This window comes from Biomphalaria glabrata, chromosome 1 (genome assembly GCF_947242115.1).
Source record: "Biomphalaria glabrata chromosome 1, xgBioGlab47.1, whole genome shotgun sequence".
In the NCBI taxonomy this organism is placed as follows: domain Eukaryota; kingdom Metazoa; phylum Mollusca; class Gastropoda; family Planorbidae; genus Biomphalaria; species Biomphalaria glabrata.
The window spans coordinates 54,864,653-54,887,133 of record NC_074711.1 but is presented as its reverse complement, the minus strand read 5'-3'; the positions used below and the strand labels follow the sequence as shown (position 1 = coordinate 54,887,133).

The 22,481-nt window shown below is 37.0% G+C and overlaps 1 protein-coding gene across 5 annotated transcripts in view; it reads left to right on the top strand.

Moving 5' to 3' along the window:
• The window catches only part of LOC106051511 (sodium-coupled monocarboxylate transporter 1-like), a 42,480-nt gene that overhangs the window by 549 nt on the left and 19,450 nt on the right, over positions 1 to 22,481 (top strand). For 3 of the 5 annotated variants that reach the window (XR_008780216.1, XM_056044433.1, XM_056044426.1), the window contains exons 2-6: positions 4,777 to 5,043; positions 13,256 to 13,525; positions 15,608 to 15,761; positions 19,499 to 19,637; positions 20,022 to 20,202. Coding sequence is in view for 4 of the 5 variants with exons in the window: in XM_056044433.1 (XP_055900408.1) it covers positions 4,855 to 5,043; positions 13,256 to 13,525; positions 15,608 to 15,761; positions 19,499 to 19,637; positions 20,022 to 20,202 (933 nt within the window). In the remaining variant the exon portion in view is untranslated. Of the gene's footprint in view, positions 1 to 38; positions 435 to 4,776; positions 5,044 to 13,255; positions 13,526 to 15,607; positions 15,762 to 19,498; positions 19,638 to 20,021; positions 20,203 to 22,481 lie in introns of those variants that run through there. The other 2 variants (XM_056044441.1, XM_056044449.1) reach the window with 2 other exon arrangements.

The window sequence follows — 22,481 nt, the reverse complement described above, 5'->3', positions numbered from 1 at the left end:
CGGTTTGAGAGAAAAAAAAAACATTCAGTTAAATAACAAAATTTAAATTGCTAGATCTCTTGTCAAGAGTAGATCCGGCATTAAGGGGGGTGAGGGCTGGTGCGGATTATGGACTACGCCCTACTATAAATGTTTTTGTTATACTTTTGTTTCCGTTACCTGAACCACTGCAGGATCTGATTCAGTTTTTTTTTCTATGTTGACCTTTCAACTTTTGGTTGTGCTGCGATTTCCGGAAGTAAACCTTGAATTGGATGGAGAGTTTGCTCTTTTTCCGTTCCCATGACAATTCATGGACCACATATATGCATAGGCCTACTATTTCAATCTTCTCGCCGACTTAGTGAGGACAATCGTACTATTATTTGTATATAGTTCAGTGGAAAGGCTATTGTAAAGACAAAGTATTTCTATTTTAAAGTTCATTAAACCCAGTGAGTTTTTTTTTCTTCGGTGATAGGCTAATTATAAAGTACTTATATTCTATAATTATTCTGCAGTTTAAAAATTAAATTAATGTGGCCAATAATAATAAGACAAATAAGAGTATAAATTCAGAGGCGGCTCTAATGCGTCAGCTCATCGGGCGGCTGTTAAGCAAGCCATGCAGGTAGACAAGCTGGTTTCGATATTTTCTGCTGAAATATGCTAAAAACTACCCACCATATTTCCTCCATATAAAGTTATGTATTAAACTAAAGAATAATAATTTGCGAATGCGCATTATGCCGCACTACGGACGATCGTTGACTTGTAGCACCAAACTTATAAGACCTCAAATAACTTCAAAAACGTCTTTGTAAACAAGACTAAATATAACTTTTATTAAATATAAATTCAACTTGCGATGAAATGAAAAAAAGTTATATTTGAAACGAATCTAACTCACTTTAAAAACAAGTCCTTACACTTTGGCATCCTGGATTCGTCTGGCGTACTTAAACATAGCTTACGACACCGCCGCTTATCTTGCACCATTCTACAAAACGAACAATTAATGCTCTTTCTTCATCATTTAACAATTAATGCCCCCTTTCTTCATAATCACATTGGAAACATACACACACACGCTTCATAACATCAATACACGAGGTTCTATCGTCTACCTGAATACGACCAGCGTGAACGTTACATAATTTCTATATGTAAAAATAAGTGTGCATGGCTATTTAAAGTTTCTGTGTCCTAATGAACTGCCTGGATGGCCTTTCTCGTGTTTAAGTTTTGGTTCCCCCCCCCCCCCCCAGAGTGTAACCGAACATTAAGATTTTTTGTTACGTAGAAACATACAAAGAGTTCACCACCTTCCTATGCTGCAACACTTTGTTACAGAGCATATAAAACGAACAGTTGCCTGGCAGGTCTCAATATGCGAATACCATTTTGGGGGGGGGGGGGGCGAAGTTGTGCTATATGTTGATGCTATATGGCAGATAATGTTAAGGTAATCTGTTATTTTGTTAAAAGTTTACGAGCAGTTATGTCATGTGACCAGCACAACGACTAACCGCCTTTACTTTCTCCAGTAGAGTTGTTTCGTCTAAGGGGCGCCCTAAAAATCCCGAAATTCAAAATCCCAGTCTTTACCGAGATTCGAACCAGGATCCCAGGTTCAGAAGCTAAGCGTTTAACCACTTGGTCCCCCAAAGGCTATATGTTTATGCTACACTTTAATGCCGTGTGTTATGACGTAGATTGGAGTTCACAATGCAATGTTACACAAGAGCATAACTATACAAATGATAAATTTCAAATAAGCTAATAGACCAGCACTGAACTCTTAAAAAGAAAACCAAATTCATTGTGGTCTCATATAGAAATGGGTAGATCTTATTCAAAAATAAAAAAAAAATATTAAAATGACAGACCTGTAGCAGCTTGACATCTTGCTAGCAGAATATTTACAAAGATTTTTTTTTTTAGACATGTCTGGCAATGGTGGGAACAGGATGTCAGCCCCGTAGAACCTTTGCACTGTCGGGTGGGGTCACAAGAGGTGTATTACTGATTATAGTATTAAATAAAAAACCTAACCCTAAATCTAAATTCTTCAATAAAATTGCTCGATCACTCAACCCTAAACCCACCTTAATAGGGTTTGTTTAAAAAGGGCAACACATTTTCTCCAATCCTCTTGGTCAGAAGCAACCCGCAGTGGTATATTAAGAGAGAAATAGTTCACCTTGTCAAACCATATTTTTACCAGACATTTTTTTGGGGGCGTAATCTCTCTTTACATTATCTTAAAAGTTAATTACAATATCTCCCTTTGTGTTACATTATCCCCCGTAATTTGTCGTCAAGTTGAACGAGCCTCAATTTAAACACTATATCAGCTGAGAAGTGATACCCATCCTTTTTTTCTAGCCTCGGGACATAATGAGGCATTAGAGGCGACCTTAAGGGTTGGCAAGTGGGGCAAGCTTCCCAGTCCCCGCGCCAGAGGAGGCCCTTCGAAAGCAGAAACTATCTAGTTTGTTAATTTTTTACGCTAAATGTTTATGAATCATTAGTTCCGTTGATCAAAGGCCACTAAATCAATATTAAAAACAAAACCTATCCTATAGAACAATTAAAATACAGTATTTAATGTAGTCAAGTGGCCAAGAGTACAGTACCTATGTAAAGTGGCCAAGAGTACAGTACCTATGTAAAGTGGCCAAGAGCACAGTACCTATGTCAAGTGGCCAAGAGTACAGTACCTATGTAAAGTGGCCAAGAGTACAGTACCTATGTAAAGTGGCCAAGAGTACAGTACCATGTTTTGTTCAAACAGAAAAGAGTAAAGTTCCCCTTTCAAACCTTGCGATCTATGGGGCAGACGATGTAAAAGTCATGTTTCTACGGACCACTGTTAACCAAGGTGCCATGTGGCCAGCACAACGACTAATCGCCTTTACTTTTCAACAACTAATGTCAGGTACCTACTAGAGCTGAGAGGCGAAATTAAAAATATCAGTCTTCACCAGGATTCGAACGCGGGACTCTCCAAGTCACGATTGCCTTACCACTCAACCACCGCACCTCCAACAAAAGACAATAATAATAATAAGGCTTACAGGATTGTAGTCGGACGAGCCAGACACATCACGGAGTACAATCATCGAGTCAATGGGCACTGTTCCCCTGCGGCAACATTATGCACTGCAGACAGAAGTTTGAAAGGGGTTGATTATCGTTGAGTCAGGGGCCAGATATGACCCGCGTGCCGTACTCAAGACATCACCGCTGTAGGTATAGAACACACTTGAAGAATTTTGTTTAAGAAAAATGTTTAGTATCTACGTTAAAATCTGGGAGAATTCAAGACGTATCTCAACAGTCCCTAGTCTTGTATTGATTTATTACTAGCTGCTTGAACACCATCGCCCATAAAACATTGCAGATAAAAAACACTCGAATTTAGGTTCTTGGGTTTTTATTTCATGATCTTGACTAAATTATTTATTACAGCGTTTTACATGTAGTACATTTAGGTTAGGTTTAACAAAAGATAAAACATAGTTCTAAGTTTAACTGTACACTAACTCGTAGTCTTAGAACAAAGACGTTTAATAAGTCAACGAGACACGCTCTAGTGCCGGATGCTAGTAAGTGGAAGAACTGTATGCAATCAATTGGTGGAGGTCCATACCCTCTTCAAATATTTAATAATATTGTAATAAATCTAAGGGACGGAACTCAACGAAGTATGAAGCTAAAAACTCCACATCTTTAATATCATCTAAAACTACACGTACAATAAAGACAGACTTCCCATCGTTCATAACTTTCTTTCCAGCTGCCATATCTTATGGAAGTCTAGGATGACTAACATAGACTTATATAGAATACTAGACTGGAAACCGGAAATAAATTCTTATCCGCGACTGATCCATTGTGAACATTTTGTAGAAAGTTGGTTCAAGGCGTTGTTTTGTAAAGTAGTTCAAAGAAGTAAAGTTTTTTTTTTTTTTAACCCTAACCTATGTAACAGAATTTAATTTTTAGATCTATTTTTGATGTTCAATTACTAGATCTAGATCTGCCTGCCTCTTCTAATTTCCCATGCTACTGTTCCCCGCATGAAGGTCTTTGCTAGACCCGAGGACCTCATGATATTTTTATATGCGACGACCACTCCCTTTTATTGGTGAGGCCATGCACTGCTGCACAGTCTCATACTGTTGTAAATCCGCCCCTGAAATATACAATTTAATAAAACCGCGTATTATATATTTGACGCAACTACATAGTAACATGATATGAAAATGTATTGTCCTGTGTTTCAGGGATACATTACAGTTCACCTATTTTATACGCTGAAACAAACAAAAAATCTTTATAAACGTTTGCGCCTCGAAACGTCGTCATAATGGTAATAAGTTCAATCCCAAGCCGCTGCGGAAGTGACGTCCGTGTCTCTGACCTATATATTTTCATTATATTTTTCTTTTCTTGTTACTACTTTGGAATAAAAAAAATAAAATAAGTGAAGATTTACACACTTGACGTGCAGAAGTAACAAGAACAAACGTTTATTAAGATAGCCTTTTCCTCGTATAATGTCCCATCCATTCCATATCGTACTATGTAGTCTATAACGTAATCTAGATGTCTACTACAAGAATGTCTGGTCGAGAAACTAGTGATGTTTAAACACATTTACGTCTTTCTTGACCTGGAGTTTCCCCGACATGAAATCGTATATTAAGTATGTAAGTAATTAAACCTATACATAAATCTTAGAGAGGCCCAGCTCTACGGGTAGTGTATATATTGTGGCATTCTCTACAGACGGTCCCATTGGCCAGCTCATTGATGAGACCCGCCGAGAACAGAGCAGACTTTAATTGTATGTACGCTTGACACAAGATGGAGAGCAACGATCTCCTGGGCACCGAAGACATAGTCGTAATCATGGTCTGCCTGGCAGTGCCCTTGATTAAAGGCATCGTATTCGCTGTGAAGGAAAGACTCAGTTCCATGAAAGATCGATTCCTGCCAGGAGAGAGGATTGACTCCTTAGCATCGGTGACTATCTCGATATTTGCAACTTATATGGTAAGAAGAGATTTCCTTTAGCTTTTTAGCTGCCTTTTAATTAGAATAAATATACATTTAGTTGATTATTGATTTGATTAACTTCTAGATGAAAAATAGAAGACTTTAGAGAGCAATGATACTTCTATAATTAGAGAAACGTATATTATTAAAGACAAACATCATATTTATAATAAATATAAATACACATCTTATTATAAATACACATCTTATTAAAGAGACACATCTTATTTAAAATACACATTTGATGAAAAAGACACATCTTAAACTAAAGGAAAGATAACTTTCTGATAATGATCATTGCTACTAAACGAGATCTCCCTTTCAGACTTTGTGGTCTATAGGGCAGACGATGTAAAGGGACGGGATGTATGAGAACTTTTAGTGTCTAAAATGACTCTCAAGTGTTTTCCATGTTCCTGATGTTCCTCCCTAGTCCAAGCCTCCCGCAGACGGGGGATGGTAGCGGGTAGGTATGAACCCGGGACTATCGAGATAACCAAACAACAGTCCAGCGCCCACGACCCCATCCTATTTTCCCGTCTAAAAAAAAAAGTAAAGTTCCCCTTTCAGACCTTGTGGTCTGTAGAGCAGATGATGCAAAGGTCATCTGTTTCTGTGGCCTACGGTTAACAAGGGTGTCATGTGGCCCCATTAGAGCTGGGTGGACTCAGAGGCGCCCGAAGATTCCGAAATTAAAAATCGCACATAGTATTTCCGGGACCCCCGAAAGCCAAGCACTCTATCCCGGGACCCCCGAAAGCCAAGCACTCTATCCCGGGACCCCCGAAAGCCAAGCACTCTATCCCGGGACCCCCGAAAGCCAAGCACTCTATCCCGGGACCCCCGAAAGCCAAGCACTCTATCCCGGGACCCCCGAAAGCCAAGCACTCTATCCCGGGACCCCCGAAAGCCAAGCACTCTACCGCTCAGTTACTGCGCCTCTTTTTTTTGTTTTTACGACTAAACTCTGCTCTCTAAAATGGTTCTGATAATTACAAGGGAAATACAATTTGAAGAAATGATCTACTACAAGGATATCTACTACAAGGATATCTACTACAAGGATATCTACTACAAGGATATCTACTACAAGGATATCTACTACAAGGATATCTACTACAAGGATATCTACTACAAGGATATCTACTACAAGGATATCTACTACAAGGATATCTACTACAAGGATATCTACTACAAGGATATCTACTACAAGGATATCTACTACAAGGATATCTACTACAAGGATATCTACTACAAGGATATCTACTACAAGGATATCTACTACAAGGATATCTACTACAAGGATATCTACTACAAGGATATCTACTACAAGGATATCTACTACAAGGATATCTACTACAAGGATATCTACTACAAGGATATCTACTACAATGATATCGACTACAAGGATATCTACTACAAGGATATCTACTACAAGGATATCTACTACAAGGATATCTACTACAAGGATATCTACTACAATGATATCTACTAAAATGATATCTACTACAATGATATCTTTTTTTTTGTGACACATAGAATTAAAGGCCAAAAAAAAAAAAAGCTTTTTCCAATACACACTTCTTACGACATGTCCACATATTGGCACATCGTGTCGTACTAGAAATGATATAAAGGTCACAAGATATAAGAATCAAATAACAAAATTAATAATCATTATAGTGAAGATACCTCTTGGATAAAACATGGGATTCCTATTGAATTACCCACTTGGTCAAGTCTACAGCTATCCAAGGGCGGCCTTAGCAGTGCGCGGGGCCCTGGGCGAGCGCCATATGCGGGGCCCTTAGCCGCAAGACTATATATACGTACCAAATCAGGCTAACGGGCAAATCCGTCTCTAACGCTGTAACAATAACAATACAGTATGTCCGCCGATAAGCTGTGGGCCTTATTTTTGCTACAAAATATAGTACATGACGTGGGTACTGTTGGGCTTCTATTGGCCGCTTAAGTACATTATATAATGTATTATAATTGTTGTCCATTAACAGAAGCAAATAAAGAGGAAAACACTCGCACACTACCAATATTAAGTTTCCTCTCTCACTCTGCAAATTGAAGCCAATTGGACGTTCTATAAGAACAAACTATGCTATAAGAGCTATAGTGGTCCCTACACTTTTGCAGAACCGACTTTGGTGGAAGGACTATACCACGGGTTTTTTAATAATGTATTTTAAAAAAATACTCCCGCGTTGTTTTTTTTTTTTACCACGGTGATACGTTCTCACGGCAGCGCGATGTCTACGCACAGTAGCCTATTGGAAAAAACAAAACAACTTAATACGTCATCGCCAAATTTTCTGGAAGCTGATTGGCCGAAAAAGCTGTACAAGCACATCAACTGGTTCACTACAGGCTAGGTTACAGTACCAAATAAGGAATCCTTCTCATACACCCTCAACCCTTTTTTTCATTGCAGACTAAAGTAATAGTATATTTAATGTTTACTTACCAATTCTTTTTTTACTGTAATGCGACATAATAGTGCTGTATGACACTTTTAAAAATTACTGAACATTTCATGAGTTTTAAAAAGGAACAGCATGTAAAATTTATTAATGAAATGGGAAATAGTTATCTAGAGGTTTTAAGTGTTTGGGGATGTCACGTTATACTGTTTAGATCCGAAAATAGTATACGTTTATGAAATTAAATGCCGCGAAAATCTGACGTGCGGTCTTAGAAGGTATCACCAGTGAAAGTCAAGAAAACACTGGGTATATTTGTTTAGTAATTTTCATTAAAAAAAATCTATTTCTAAAAAGTCTTCGAAAGATTACAAACTATTAAGTTGGAATTTGGAGTTTAAAAAACCCTTAACTTTAAAAAAAAAATACAATTCCTCCAAAGGTAGGCCGTCCACTGGGTGGAACCTGGACACTGGACGGGTATTTCGAATAAAAGCTCTAAGGATATTCCTATTTGACATTTAATGTAGATCTTTGGGAAATAAAGTACTAGCTAATGACCACACGGTGAAAATATGGTTTCACCTTTTAAGATTTATCAAGATATATCCATTTTCAAATTAAATTAGACTATTTGGAACAGGCTTTCAGCGGATATTCCAGCATTCGACTGAAACATTTCTCTGTATCCAGTTAAAAGATAAATAAATAAATAGACTTTCAGGAACATTTTGCGCACCGCCGTGTGTAGAACTTGGCTGCACTGTAATAGAAAAAAGAGATTATGCAAAACTCACTGGAAAGACTCCTTGCAACATTGAAGCTTTACAAGAAATAGAATGAGAACTTATAGACCATCGCCAGAAGGAGGTTTCGATTTTTATGAAATTCTATGTGACTTGTTTGTTATCAAAGTGGTTGTGATAGAATTCTTGCGTTTCCGTAATTAAAGTTATTGGGAGCATCCGCATTATGAATTTGTAGTTACCACAGTCTGAAAGTTGTTATTTTTACAAAGGCTATATCAACTCACTAATAAAACATGAATCAATAAAACAAAATGTAACAAATTAGTCAATTAATTACTGTTACTGGTAATGAATTTGTTTATTTCATACCAAAACGGGAAATTAATACTTCAGTATTAAGAGATAATGCCACATTTGTGGGGGTTTGTTTCCCCTGGTAATTGTACACTTTATTTCTTCCTCACCAATTCTCAGATCAAGTTGAAACGTTCCACAGTTATTTATTTTACCTAAAAAAAAACTGAATTATTTTTAAAAAATGGACAAATTATCCAATTAATCATTGGTAATTAACTATTTTTTAAAAATAAAATAAATATATTATTCATTATTAAAAGATATAGCTGTGAATGTGGAGTTCTTCCCTAAGATAATCTTTGTATTTTTATGTATTCTTAAATTTTACTTGTTTACCATATGTAAAAGAAGGAATGTTAGTTATACTTAAACACATAAAGCAAGACTATATAGAAGTTTGTACATTTACTTGGTGGTCTAACATGAGTTTGTAATAACCTATATCTTTTAGGACGAGCCTGCGTGACCTTCAATTCAAGCGTTGTTTACAAAAGCTGCTGATAAACTTTTCGTGTCAAAAAGACCCAATGGCGAATAGCACTTCAAGTCATTCCATGTGTCTAGACAGAACAGAACTCCAAACATAGCAGCATTGACTTTTATGAGAAAGAGAAGTCTTCGCGGCCTTGTGCGACTTTATAGATAAAACAGTGGGAAATAAAAACTTTTCCTGGTAACTCGAAGGCCTTGTGAAGTTTTTCACTTGAATGGTCTATTTGTGTCAGATAGCGGTATATAGGACTTAATAGGACTAAGATTCAGTGGCGTCAGCTATAGGTGTGAAGATTGGGAACCGAGCAGGGTGGAAACATCAGGGGGAGACATACAAATAAAAAAAAAATAATAAAAACAAAAAACAACAACAAATAAATAGATATTCCAACTTGCTTTAGCAGGATTCGTTTTTACGCTACATATTAATTATTATTAGTTTTATTCAGTTAAAATTTCCTAAACGTTACACCATACTTTATATCACCAGCTTTGAGGGGACACTATTAGCAAACCGCACCGGCTGAAACCTGGCCCTAGAGACGCCTCTGTTGTATTAAATGATTTTACTTTCGTGACCCTAAGTTCACAACCAAGTGCTCAACCTTGAAGGAAACAACTTTTGGGGTGACGTAAGTCAGTTGAGAGATCTAATTCATACAATCCAGTTGAGAGATCTAATTCATACAATCCAGTTGAGAGATTTAATTCATACAATCCAGTTGAGAGATTTAATTCATACAATCCAGTAGAGAGATTTAATTCATACAATCCAGTTGAGAGATCTAATTCATACAATCCATTTGAGAGATCTAATTCATACAATCCAGTTGAGAGATCTAATTCATACAATCCATTTGAGAGATCTAATTCATACAATCCATTTGAGAGATCTAATTCATACAATCCATTTGAGAGATCTAATTCATACAATCCATTTGAGAGATCTAATTCATACAATCCAGTTGAGAGATCTAATTCATACAATCCATTTGAGAGATCTAATTCATACAATCCATTTGAGAGATCTAATTCATACAATCCATTTGAGAGATCTAATTCATACAATCCAGTTGAGAGATCTAATTCATACAATCCAGTTGAGAGATCTAATTCATACAATCCAGTTGAGAGATCTAATTCATACAATCTAGTTGAGAGATTTAATTCATACAATCCAGTTGAGAGATTTAATTCATACAATCCAGTTGAGAGATCTAATTCATACAATCTAGTTGACAGATCTAATTCATACAATCCAGTTGAGAGATCTAATTCATACAATCCAGTTGAGAGATCTAATTCATACAATCCAATTGACAGATCTAATTCATACAATCCGTTTGAGAGATCTAATTCATACAATCCAATTGACAGATCTAATTCATACAATCCAGTTGAGAGATCTAATTCATACAATCCAGTTGAGAGATCTAATTCATACAATCCAGTTGAGAGATCTAATTCATACAATCCAGTTGAGAGATCTAATTCATACAATCCATTTGAGAGATCTAATTCATACAATCCAGTTGACAAATCTAATTCATACTGTATACAGTTGTACTCAACCATTGTAGCTTGACTTGGCTTTAAGTTTGGTTGGATGTGCTTAACTTTGAGTTTAGTTAAATGTGTTTAACTTTGAGTGTGATTAAATGTGTTTAACTTTGAGTTTGTTCGGATGTGTATGAGCTTGTTTGGGTGTGTTTAACTTTGATCTTGTTGTGTGCGTTTATTTTTCAGTCTTGCTTTATGTGTTTAAAGCATAACTATCATTCCTCTCACCAGAAATGTAATTCCAATGCGTTAAAATGTGTTGACTTCTGATGCGGCCTAACACAACAATATTTGCATTGTTTGGACAAACTTTGCGCCATCTCCAGTCACAACACAATGACCAGGTTCAGTTCTCACGCTGCTGTTCAGATTGCCTTCCATTCCTAGCGGTCAAGCCTAGCCCTGACCTTTTATTCACTACCATCTGTCACATGACCCACTTTATGTCCCACCCATCTACACTCTTTTCACCCAAAATTATAAAAGAGTCGACGAGATGTGTAACCGATACAAACAAACGACTCTGTCAGACTCCCCTTTCAACTAACAGGACAACATACCTGCCCAAATAAGCTTCAGTAGATTAGTAGTTTTACTCCATACAAAAGTTATTGTGGCCTAGACGCAGGTCCGTCGTTCGTGCCCTGATAGAAATCTGTCATAAAAATCGTAATTTTTTCTTCAGAATTTCTCTCAATATATATAAATAAATTATTTTCTATCAGGCTGCTATTTAAAATTAAATATTGAATCTCTAAAGTATTGTGTGGAATTGCCCACTTGATATAAACTATAGTCAGGTGTCTGCGATCTCTTCACTATTTGTTTCATAATTAAGTAAGTTGAGTAACAGATGCAATTATGCATTGCTCAAAAGTGCGCACAAAGTATAATAATATATTTTAAACAAGGTTACAAAAGACAGTTTGTGTGGAAACACAAACTCAAAATCGGCCCCCGAAGTAAAATGTTTTACATATTTCGGATAATCCTTCAGAGTTGAAGATAGTTTACTTCCTAGTCCAAACCTCCCGCAGGACGACGGGGGATGGGAGCAGGCAGGGTTTGAACCTTCGATCGTCGATAAATCCAAACGACAGTCCAGCGCGCAAACCGCACGACCAGTGGTCCACCCAGGTAGGCTTCAATATTTTCAGAAAGAACATACGAATGAAATTATATCAAAGACAAATGAGAGATAAGAATGGAGAAAGAAGGTTAACAGATCTTGTGTAGTGCCCCAACCGTCCCGCAGATCAAAGGATACGTGAAAGTGAATATAAAGTTAGATGTGAACCTGGCCTAACTAGTTTGTGGTCTATAGGGCAGATGATGTAAAGTTCATCTGTCGTTGTGGCCTACGGTTAACGAGGGTGTCATGTAGCCAGCACAACGACCAACCGCCTTTGCTTTTCCCCAACTAATGTCAGGTACCCATTAGAGCTGGGTAGACTCAGAAGTTGAAAATCCCAGTCTTCACCAGGATTCGAACCCGGGACCATCGGTTCGAACTAAATAAGTTAATTTCTTTGAAAAGGCTCAATCTCATTTTCGAATTCTCAAAAAAAAAAAAAAAAAAAATTTCCGCTATATAGAAAAATGTTCACGAAAATGATGTTTATGAGATTACTATTCGTCTTAAATTAGGTGTAACATATAATGCATACTAATTAGCTTTTTCTTATAAAAAACTGCTTGCATAATTGATTTTTAAAAATTAGAATTTTCGCTTTCAGGAAAAAAAAAATAGCCGTTGCATCAGAACTTTGAATGGTCTAAAATATTGTGAAGTCGGATTTTCAATATCTCTTCTAGTTTACGAGATCTAAACGGGACGGACGGACAGACGGACAGACGGACAGACATTTCGCACAAAACTAATAGCGTCTTTTCCGCTTTCGGGGGCCGCTAAAAATCACATCTCATAATACTTCCGTTTCCTGTACGCCGGATACACCGACAATGTCCCTTTGCGCATGCTTTTGATTTAACGTGTTATCCTCTCATTAGGCCACTTTTAAATTTTGTTTCTCCCCTTTCTCCCCTCTCCTGCATCCGCTGGGCATCAGCAGTGTCTTCGAGTACATGGAGAAGCAGTACGGCTCACTGCTGGTCAGGTATAAACCAAGTCGTAGTTTTACTCTTAACCTTGATAATAAGCCTGGTCTCTCATTTTAGCGGCCCTGGAAACGGGAATAGACGCTAATTAGTTTCAGAAGTTTCTTTAATTATAGTTAATAATAATAAATAATTGATAAATAATTGAGCATAAATCCTGTTTATTCTGTTAATATTTATGTCTATGTGAACAGCGTTACAAAATTTTACGGGATTTTTATGTTCATTTGTTTATTGGTTGCATTTGGGGGGGGGGGGGAGTCTCTGTACTAAATGCTATTTTCTAATTTCACCATTTGAAGGTACAAATTAAAAAAAAAAAAAATTAAAAAATCCCACATTTGTATAGCTCCGTTAAAACGAAACAATTAGTTCTAAACGTCTTCTGACTTTATGGGGTATTAATTGACTACCAAATGTTTATGCTGGACGTATAAGCTTTTGTTTTGAAAGTTTTTTAAATAAGAGACATTTCTATGTGCCCTTGACCTATTTCAGTCTGCCGTCACGCTCATGGGCTCGCCCACTGACGTCTACGTCTTTGGCTGCATGTACGCCGTGAACCACATCGGATTCGGAATCGCCTTCTTGATCGGCTCCTTCACCGTGGTGCCGCTTCTGCACCCGCTGGGCATCAGCAGTGTCTTCGAGTACATGGAGAAGCGGTACGACTCACTGCTGGTCAGGCAGTTCTTTGTGATGGTCACTGTCATCATGATGATGTTCTTCATGGGCATCTCCCTGCTGCCCCCAGCTCTTGGAGTAGAGGTAAGTACTTGTTACTGGACGAAGTGCCTTCAATATGACTTGTTTCTGAATTCATGGGCATCTCCCTGCTGCCCCCAGCTCTTGGAGTAGAGGTAAGTACTTGTTACCAGACGAAGTGCCTTCAATATGACTTGTTTCTGAATTCAAGGGTATCTCCCTGCTGCCCCAGCACTTAGAGTAGAAGTAAGTACTTCAGTAGCGTAGCATCTATGGCGCGAAGGGGTTTAATGAACCTGGGGCCATGACAAAAAGGGGCCCATACGACAACTTAAAAAATAGAAAACCAAAGATGTTGACTGTGATAATTACAATACTTCATTCAAATTCTTATATTATTTTAATTAGCATTCATTGTGTTATTATATTTTTGATTGAAAGCTGCGGAAGTAGGTCGGGATGTTGATCGTCACCAGTAAGATATAACTTTTTTTTAATTAACGATAGCTATTTTTTTAAAATTATTTTAAACATTTTCAATACATGCATACGCTATTTCTGTCTTCGCCAGTGACACTTTGTTCAGCAGAGCCATCACTTGCAAAGTTCTAAAAGTTAAATTAGATCAACGATACACTTGTTTTTAACTTTACTACTTGTAATTTTTATTTATGGAATATGTAACCACTGATGGAAAAGAAATTAAGAAATTTGATCTCCACTGTTTAACTGTGCTATATTTCACAAGTGTTCAACATTTCTCACACAAACTATTTGTGAAATTAGATTGATTGATTGATTGATTAGAAAGATGAAACATTTGTTTGTTACAACCAAACACATTCATTCTCATCAGGCATCAAGTTTCATGACACTATTACTTGCAAGACGTTAAAACTGAACTGGGTGCAAAGAAAGTAATACTTTTAAAAAGTAGTACTAACTTAGAAAAGCATTTTTAAAAATGTAGAATCTTTACCGATAATTAATGTAGGGAATAGGGGGGCCCACCTTCATATTCTTGAACCCGGGCCCACGAACACCTTGCTAAGCTACTGATTACTAGTTGTTGCTAGATCACGTGCCTTGCTGGCTGGCTTAAAATGAATAGTAAGTCCAGACTTTAAAACCTTGCCTTCCTTAACGAACTTTCATGTTACCATGTAAACGTACCTTGAGTAGGCATTGCTGCTTCAAACGTACCTTGAGTAGGCATTGCTGCTTCAAACGTACCTTGAGTAGGCATTGCTGCTTCAAACGTACCTTGAGTAGGCATTGCTGCTTCAAACGTACCTTGAGTAGGCATTGCTGCTTCAAACGTACCTTGAGTAGGCATTGCTGCTTCAAACGTACCTTGAGTAGGCATTGCTGCTTCAAACGTACCTTGAGTAGGCATTGCTGCTTCAAACGTACCTTGAGTAGGCATTGCTGCTTCAAACGTACCTTGAGTAGGCATTGCTGCTTCAAACGTATTTGTGCCAATTAAGAATAAAGATAAACAAAATATTACAAACATTATGTGTGAATACACTTTCAAGAAGTCCTCACTATAGGTCCATCAAGTAACACGAGATTACATGCACAACAGGAAGAAAATAGAAACAGCTCTTCATCGAAGAAGTCATTAAAGTTCTACATAATTATTCGCCTCCAATGTAAACGTACAATTACAATTTGGAAAAGTTTCTAAAGAAAAGACTTTGAAAAGCAGACTTGTGAATATTTTTTAGTTATATATACAATGTTGTCGCTGACTTCACAGTTTCCTTAATTTAATCTTTATAAAATAAATACTTAGAATAAATAAATAATTAGAAGATCCTTTATGTCGCCTCGATTTGAATAGTCAACTGCAAGCCATCTGTTTAAGGTTGTTTGTTTGGTTGGATCTGTTTCGGATGTTTCTTTCAGAACTAGAGATCACCGAGTCTTACCACAGACTTCTTGCAGGACAGCAAGGGATGGATAGCGAGCAGGGTTTCAACTAGGGAGCATCGAGTCAACAGTCCGAAGCGGATATCCAACTACCAGGCAGTCATCTGTACCGGTTATTAGATTGCAAACCATAAATGCTATGTTCATGCTTTGATTGTGTGTGCGAATATTTTTTTTCTCTTGGTTAAAAAAATCGTTTTCCTCCTACAGGTAGGGGCTGGAGTGGATTATTCGCTGTGTATTATCATAGTCGGTTCAATCGCTACTTTCTACACTCTGATAGGAGGACTCAAGAGCTTTGTCTGGACTGATGCGTTCTTGTGTTCGCTCATGTTTGTGGCTTTTTCCGTGCTCATTGCAAGAGGTAAGGAAGTCTGTCGGGCTCTATTAGAAGGTTTAAAGCATCGGTTTGGAGATTATGTTGCCTCGATTTGAAAACTCAATTCCAAGGCACCGGCTAGATCCTTTATGTCGCCTCGATTTAAATAGTCAACTGCAAGCCATCTGTTTAAGGATCATGTTATGGTGCCTCAATTTGAAGCCCAAATTTTGACGCTTTGGTTTTATGAATCAGTAGTGATTGTTCAATGTAATTGAAAGACTCAGATCATCACAAGATTTGAAGAACCAAATCTTACACCGCTGTTCGATTTTTCGTATTTTCGTACATCTTTATATTATGACAACCCTAGCTCCTGTCATGCGGGGCTGCTATGGAAAAGGTACATAACAGTTACCTAATTGGAACATAGTTGATAAAGTCTGCTACTCTCTATAACTTCGTATAGAGTGGTCCAAACGTAGGTAGGCAGTAAAAAACATTTAGTTTGATTTATAGATATAATTATAGAAATAACACATTCATTACATTGTCCATACAATTTTATTTGTTCCTTGGTTATATATTGTATATTTGTTCCTAGTCTATATATTGTATATTTGTTCCTAGTCTATATATTGTATATTTGTTCCTAGGCTATATATTGTATATTTGTTCCTAGTCTATATATTGTATATTTGTTCCTAGTCTATATATTGTATATTTGTTCCTAGTCTATATATTGTATATTTGTTCCTAGTCTATATATTGTATATTTGTTCCTAGTCTATATATTGTATATTTGTTCCTAGTCTATATATTGTTTATGTGTTCCTAGTCTATATATTGTTTATTTGTTCCTAGTCTATATATTGTATATTTGTTCCTAGTCTATATATTGTATATTTGTTCCTAATCTATATATTGTTTATTTGTTCCTAGTCTATATATTGTTTATTTGTTCCTAGGCTATATATTGTTTATGTGCTCCTAGCCTATGTATATTATTTATTTGTTCCTAGATTATATATTGCTTTTTTGACCGGAAACACCCACGTTCCTTTTTTTTTTGTTAGCTCGTGCATTACAGTTTCTGTTACATTGAATTGGACTTGCCTTCTCTTCTTCTCTTTTTTGTAACCCCACTCTCCTCTTTTTTACACCCTTTTTTAACACCTCCCCCCCCCCCCCACACGCATACATATTCTTTGCTCTAAACAACATTTCTCGCTTCCACCCCCCCCCCGCCCTCACTACCACAACAAAAAAAAATATCTTCTGTTTAATTTTTTTATTTTGCGCAAAGTATCGTAATGCTCTCCCGTATAGTTTTAACCCTTGAATTGTTACTCATTACTTTTTTTAATTCGTCAGCTATAGATTCCATGATATGAAATAGTTTCATAAGAATTCAGCGTTAAACTTGAAAAGGTTCATTGTGAGAAACTCTTTCTTCCGTATGCATTAACATTTATGTGATTTCCACATTCCACACTCAAGGCCTTAGAAAATCCCTCAATCTTTATGATTGAGTCCCAATCAATTTCTTGTAGAACCTTTTTTTTTATATCTTATCTTATCTTATCTCTTACATGCATCATTACTTCAAAAAGAAGAGTATTGTGTTTTATGCATTTCATGTGTCAATCTAATCATGTATGTTTTTCAATGACTGAAACTCTGTTAAGTCTTTGGTTTTCCATCAGCAGCCATGACTATACAATGTTCTTTTATTGTTTACAACTTCAACGTGAAAAGAACATCTTTCATGAGCTATATGAGTACCTACATGACAGCGCATGTGCAAACTTATTAGCAAGTTGATTATAACCCTGACTTTAAATTGTACATTTTAAAATTCTGTAAAATCAATTTGGACAGTTTTACAAGACAAATCTCTTTGGTTCTAGCCTCCGTATGGCTGTCATAACAAGAGTCGCCGTGTTGATCATGTTCTTATGATTCCTACACATCTAATCTTATATTGACCTTGATCCGTCAATCAGCAAGATTTATCACAAGTGGAGTAGGGGCTTGGCAGTTTTTAGGGGCACCTGCATTTTGACAGTCGACATCAAGACATGAGATAATGTACTTAAGAAATATTTAGGTCTAATGTGTTGAATACATGCAACGTGGTCACTAATTTACATAAAACATGAATAACAAGATAACATGACATTAGCTAAATATTTAATGTAAAATAAAAATTCGGACACTGATTTGGGGGACCCCTCAAGTGGGGGCCGGGGGGATTTTAAAATGTAAATCCCTCTCCGCCCCACCCTAGCTACGCCACTGCTTATGAGTTAGTTACCTAAGTTAGTTAAGTCAAGGCCAAGCTTCATTAGTACCGACTGGTCGTGTACTATGTGCTCCAGCGGCATGTCGACAGGAAGAGAGCTCGAACCTTAGCCTCTGCCTATCCCTGACAAATAATCTTCATTGCTGAAATGAAGTACGAAACTTATAAAACAAATTAGATCCGCTGTTTGGTGAAAAGCCGTTTTCGAGAGGCCCCGTAAGCCAATAATAATCGTGGACTCTGACGCGTTGAGCCCCTTTGCGACATGGTTGCCACGCCACTGACTGTTAAGATCTTGGCAGATCACGACGGTCCCCTTTATAAATGAATATTACACAATTTTTCTCTACGAAACTTACTGTCTTTAAAAGTGGCCCATTTGGCGAGACTCCGCCGGACAATATAGTCAGTCTACTCCTGTGAAAAAGGTTAGTAGCGAAACCTTTACAAATAAAAAGACCGAGCCAAAAATGTGAAATTAAAAATGCAAAATTATGTGTACCAAAAATTAACACAATATAGAAAATAATAAAATATACATACCAAAAATATTATTTCCTCATTGCTCATCAAAATTTTTAATTATATATATACGATATATATAACATAATTATATATATAAAAGCAGAACATAAGGCGCAAGTATGTTCCGCATAGAAATCAAAACCGTTAGACAAATCTTGATAAAACTTGGCATAAATGTTCCTTACATCATGGCGGAGACCTTAGTGTATGTTTAAAGACCATCCCACTACGGAAAAAAAGTAAAAAATTGTATCTCTATTAAAGAAAGAAACGTTTTAACAAATCGGGTCAATCCGTTTTCACACTATTTTATATTTGATATAAGTAAGTCGGCTTATTGGGTAAACCCATTTTCACACTCTACTTTTGTTTTCTTCTCAAAATTTAAAAATAATGTGAAGGGAACATTCGCCATGTTTAACATATATCTAATTTGTAACCAGTAGATCAGTAATACCAAAAGTAAGGCCCACAGGCCACGGGTCATATCCGGCTAGTATGTATATACTATCTCTTTTCTCTGTTGTCTTTTGTGTTGTGTATAAGATATTGATATAATGGCCTCCTTCAATCGCGAAGCGACTATGGATCATCTCGTGGAAATAAGATGAATGCCTGGGCATTAGTTGTGGTCGGAACGATGTCGCCCACACATCAGTTCCCCCCTCTCCACGCAGCTGTTGTATCCAAAGGAATAGCAGTGCCGATACAGTTTGGGGTCAGCGTCGTCGCAGGTTCTGCCAGGGTGTAGCACTGGGTGCTGCAAACTGCTTTAGGGTCGCCAGCTCTATTCCTATTCCAGCTCTGATGTTCCTAAAATGTATTTATAACTGTATTGCTTTCGTTGGTAATATATAGATCTTGTATATACCATGATTTAATTTAATATATGTATAATGACAAATGACTAAAGATTGGGTTGAACTTAATCAATGGTTGCTTGATTTTTCAGTCACACTTACTGTTGGAGGGGGCAACTCGGCGTTAATCTTGGCTGAGGCTGGTGGCCGAACTGATTTCAATCAAATAAGTCCAGACCCAAGAGAACGTCACACTTGGTGGGGGACAGTCCTGGGTGGCACAGCATTCTGGTGAGTCAAATAATTTTAATGTTACAGAATATCCTTTAGACTTACCATACTATCATAGCAAGTGTTGAGATTTCACAAGAACCGGACAGGTCTAGTTAAATCAACTAATTGGGTACAATCTTAATTAAGTTGAGATATCCCCATCAAACTGGCAAGTTGCATTTTATACAAGAATTTGAAGTCTTAATTAGATATTTTTTTCAGAAGTTTTGTTCCACGACTTTCGCTGAACGTTGAATTAAGAAATATTTGTTGAAAAATTCTTGCTTAATTTTTTGTTAACATTAGAGACCTTTTTTTTTAGAAAAATAGTTTTATTTAGAAATCACCTTGAGCGATAGTGAGTTGTCTTATTACAGATATTTACCTCAATTTCTTTGACAGGCTGTTCTTTGCCTACAGCCAATCTACTGTGAAGAGACTATCTGGTGTTAAATCTATAACATCGGTCAAACTGACCATGGTGATAAATGGCTTTTTGGTCATCATCTATGGAGCCTTTGTGTTGGGCTTAGGCATGATGATCTACGCCTTCTTCCACTACAAACGTTGTGACCCACTCAAGGTAAAATCTCAACTTGTTTTGCATAACACTCTCAGTAATTTAAATAACTTCTGAATGTTGTACTGTTCAAGGGATTTAATTACACCTTCAGACCTTGCCATTCATAAGGCAGATGAGGTCAAAGTTATCTTTTTCCATGGCCAGCGGTTAACGAGAGTGTCTTGTGGCCAGTACAACGCTCAACCGCCTTTAATTTACCCTTCTAATGTTAAATATCCAGTAGAGTTCTGAGGACTCAAGGACGTCCTAAAAATCACAATATTCAAAAATCCCAGTCTTTACGGATTTGAACTTTCGACTCATTGGTTAGGAAGCCAAATGCTTTACCACCCTGCCACGGCGGCACTTAGAGTTTAAGTATTAAATTTTAAAATGTCACATAATTGTCGTACTATTATATTAATAATAATGTTCTGTTCGGTGCCCTCTCCCCCACTGGTCAGTAATTGTTTGAAAAAAACAAACGGCTAAGATATCATCCTATTATTAGCCTAGACGAGAACACATGGCAATGGCTATAAGCTTACGAAAGGAAAGTTTCAGAACCTTTACAAATTCAGCTGTCTAGAGCAACATTAGAGATTCAAAGACAAGCTTAGGGGCGAAAAGAGAACTTAAATGTAACCCCAGAAGATAAACGCTACATAATAACGCCGCCCCAAACATATTGTTGACCCGTGAATTCTAGAATCCCTAAGCCCCACCACCCTTTTTTTTTCTCAAATAAATCCTATTTACAATTTCTGACTATGCTTTCGATTCTATATTATATATAGAGATGTAGATCTAGCCCTTTCACTCTTTACATAGTACGCACACAGATACGAACTCTTGCAGCTGTAATGTATTTTGGAAAACAAAAGGAAATATCACCTTTCTAATTGTCTGTTAATTGCGAGTTCTACGCCAAAGAATATTTATTATTCAGTATTTTTGAAAATAGGAAATGAAGTGTCACTGAATGCTATTAAACATTTGCATTTTGTATTTATGAAAATACATTCAGACTAATTAACGAAGAAAAGATCGATTTCCAAAAAAAAAAAAAACAAAAAAAAAACAACAACAACAACAACAAGATTACAAAAAGTTTTTGTTATCACCATGGACACCATGGACAACGAAATACTGAAACTGTGGACTTGTTTTGATTGTCTAAAGTCTAAAGTAATAACATTTCAAACAATCATTCGGCATTGTTTTGCACTTCAAGACAAACTGAACAACCTTTTATTGGTAGTGAGATTTCTGACATTTTAGTTTTGCCTAAATATGCTTTACAATACTTTTTCTAGATTTTCTATATAAATGGGACAGACTTAAAGACAGACTACGCAAAAATAATAGCGGCTTTTTATCTAAAAACAATACATCTTCTCTTGGGCTTTTGGGGGATTAACATAACCCAGCGTGTACACGAAAGGCACGCCTCTGCATAAACCATGATGTAATTAGTGGTGAAACTTAAAAATTAATATCTCCGCTTTTACTAGATGTATCCTTTGTACTCTTGGTGACACCCTTGATAAATTGCCTATTACAGCGGTTCTCAACCTTTTATGCTCGGCGACCCCTTTTTACAATCCTCCACTCTGCCGCGACCCCCAACCCCACACACACACACATACAGCAATAGAAGAATAGACAACAACAATCCATATTTTCGATGGTCTTAGGCGACCCCTGGCAAATTGTCAATCGACCCCCAAGGGGGTCACGACCCACAGGCTGAGAACCCCTGGCCTATTATAAAACTTTTTTTTCATTAAAGTGGTGCTTGAATATTTAATTTTAAAAGCTCAACTATTAGCTTTTAGAAAAGAAAAAGTGAAGCCATTGTATCAGAACGAAAGTTTCTTTTTTTTTCATCCTTCACAAGTTGGGGATGAGTGAGTCAGTTAGCAGGGCTATTATATACAAACACATACACTCTCACTTTTATACATACACTCACAGAGAGAGAGAGAAAGAGAGAGAGAGAGAGAGATAGAGAGAGAGAGAGAGAGAGAGAGAGAGAGAGAGAGAGATTAAGAATGTTTACGTCTGTCGGCTTAAACTGGATTCCATCGCATAAGTGAAAGTAGTGCAGCTTAGAAGGAGTTGTTTGTTTCCTTTCAAATCACTCATGTTGTCTGCCTGCTTCTCTCAAAACATGAGAAACTAGTTCGTAATGACCTACTATAAGCAATAACTATCGTCAATTGTATGCACTGTACTTGATATGAACTTGGGAAATAACAAGATTACAAAGAGAGTTTGTGTTACACAAACTCAGAGGC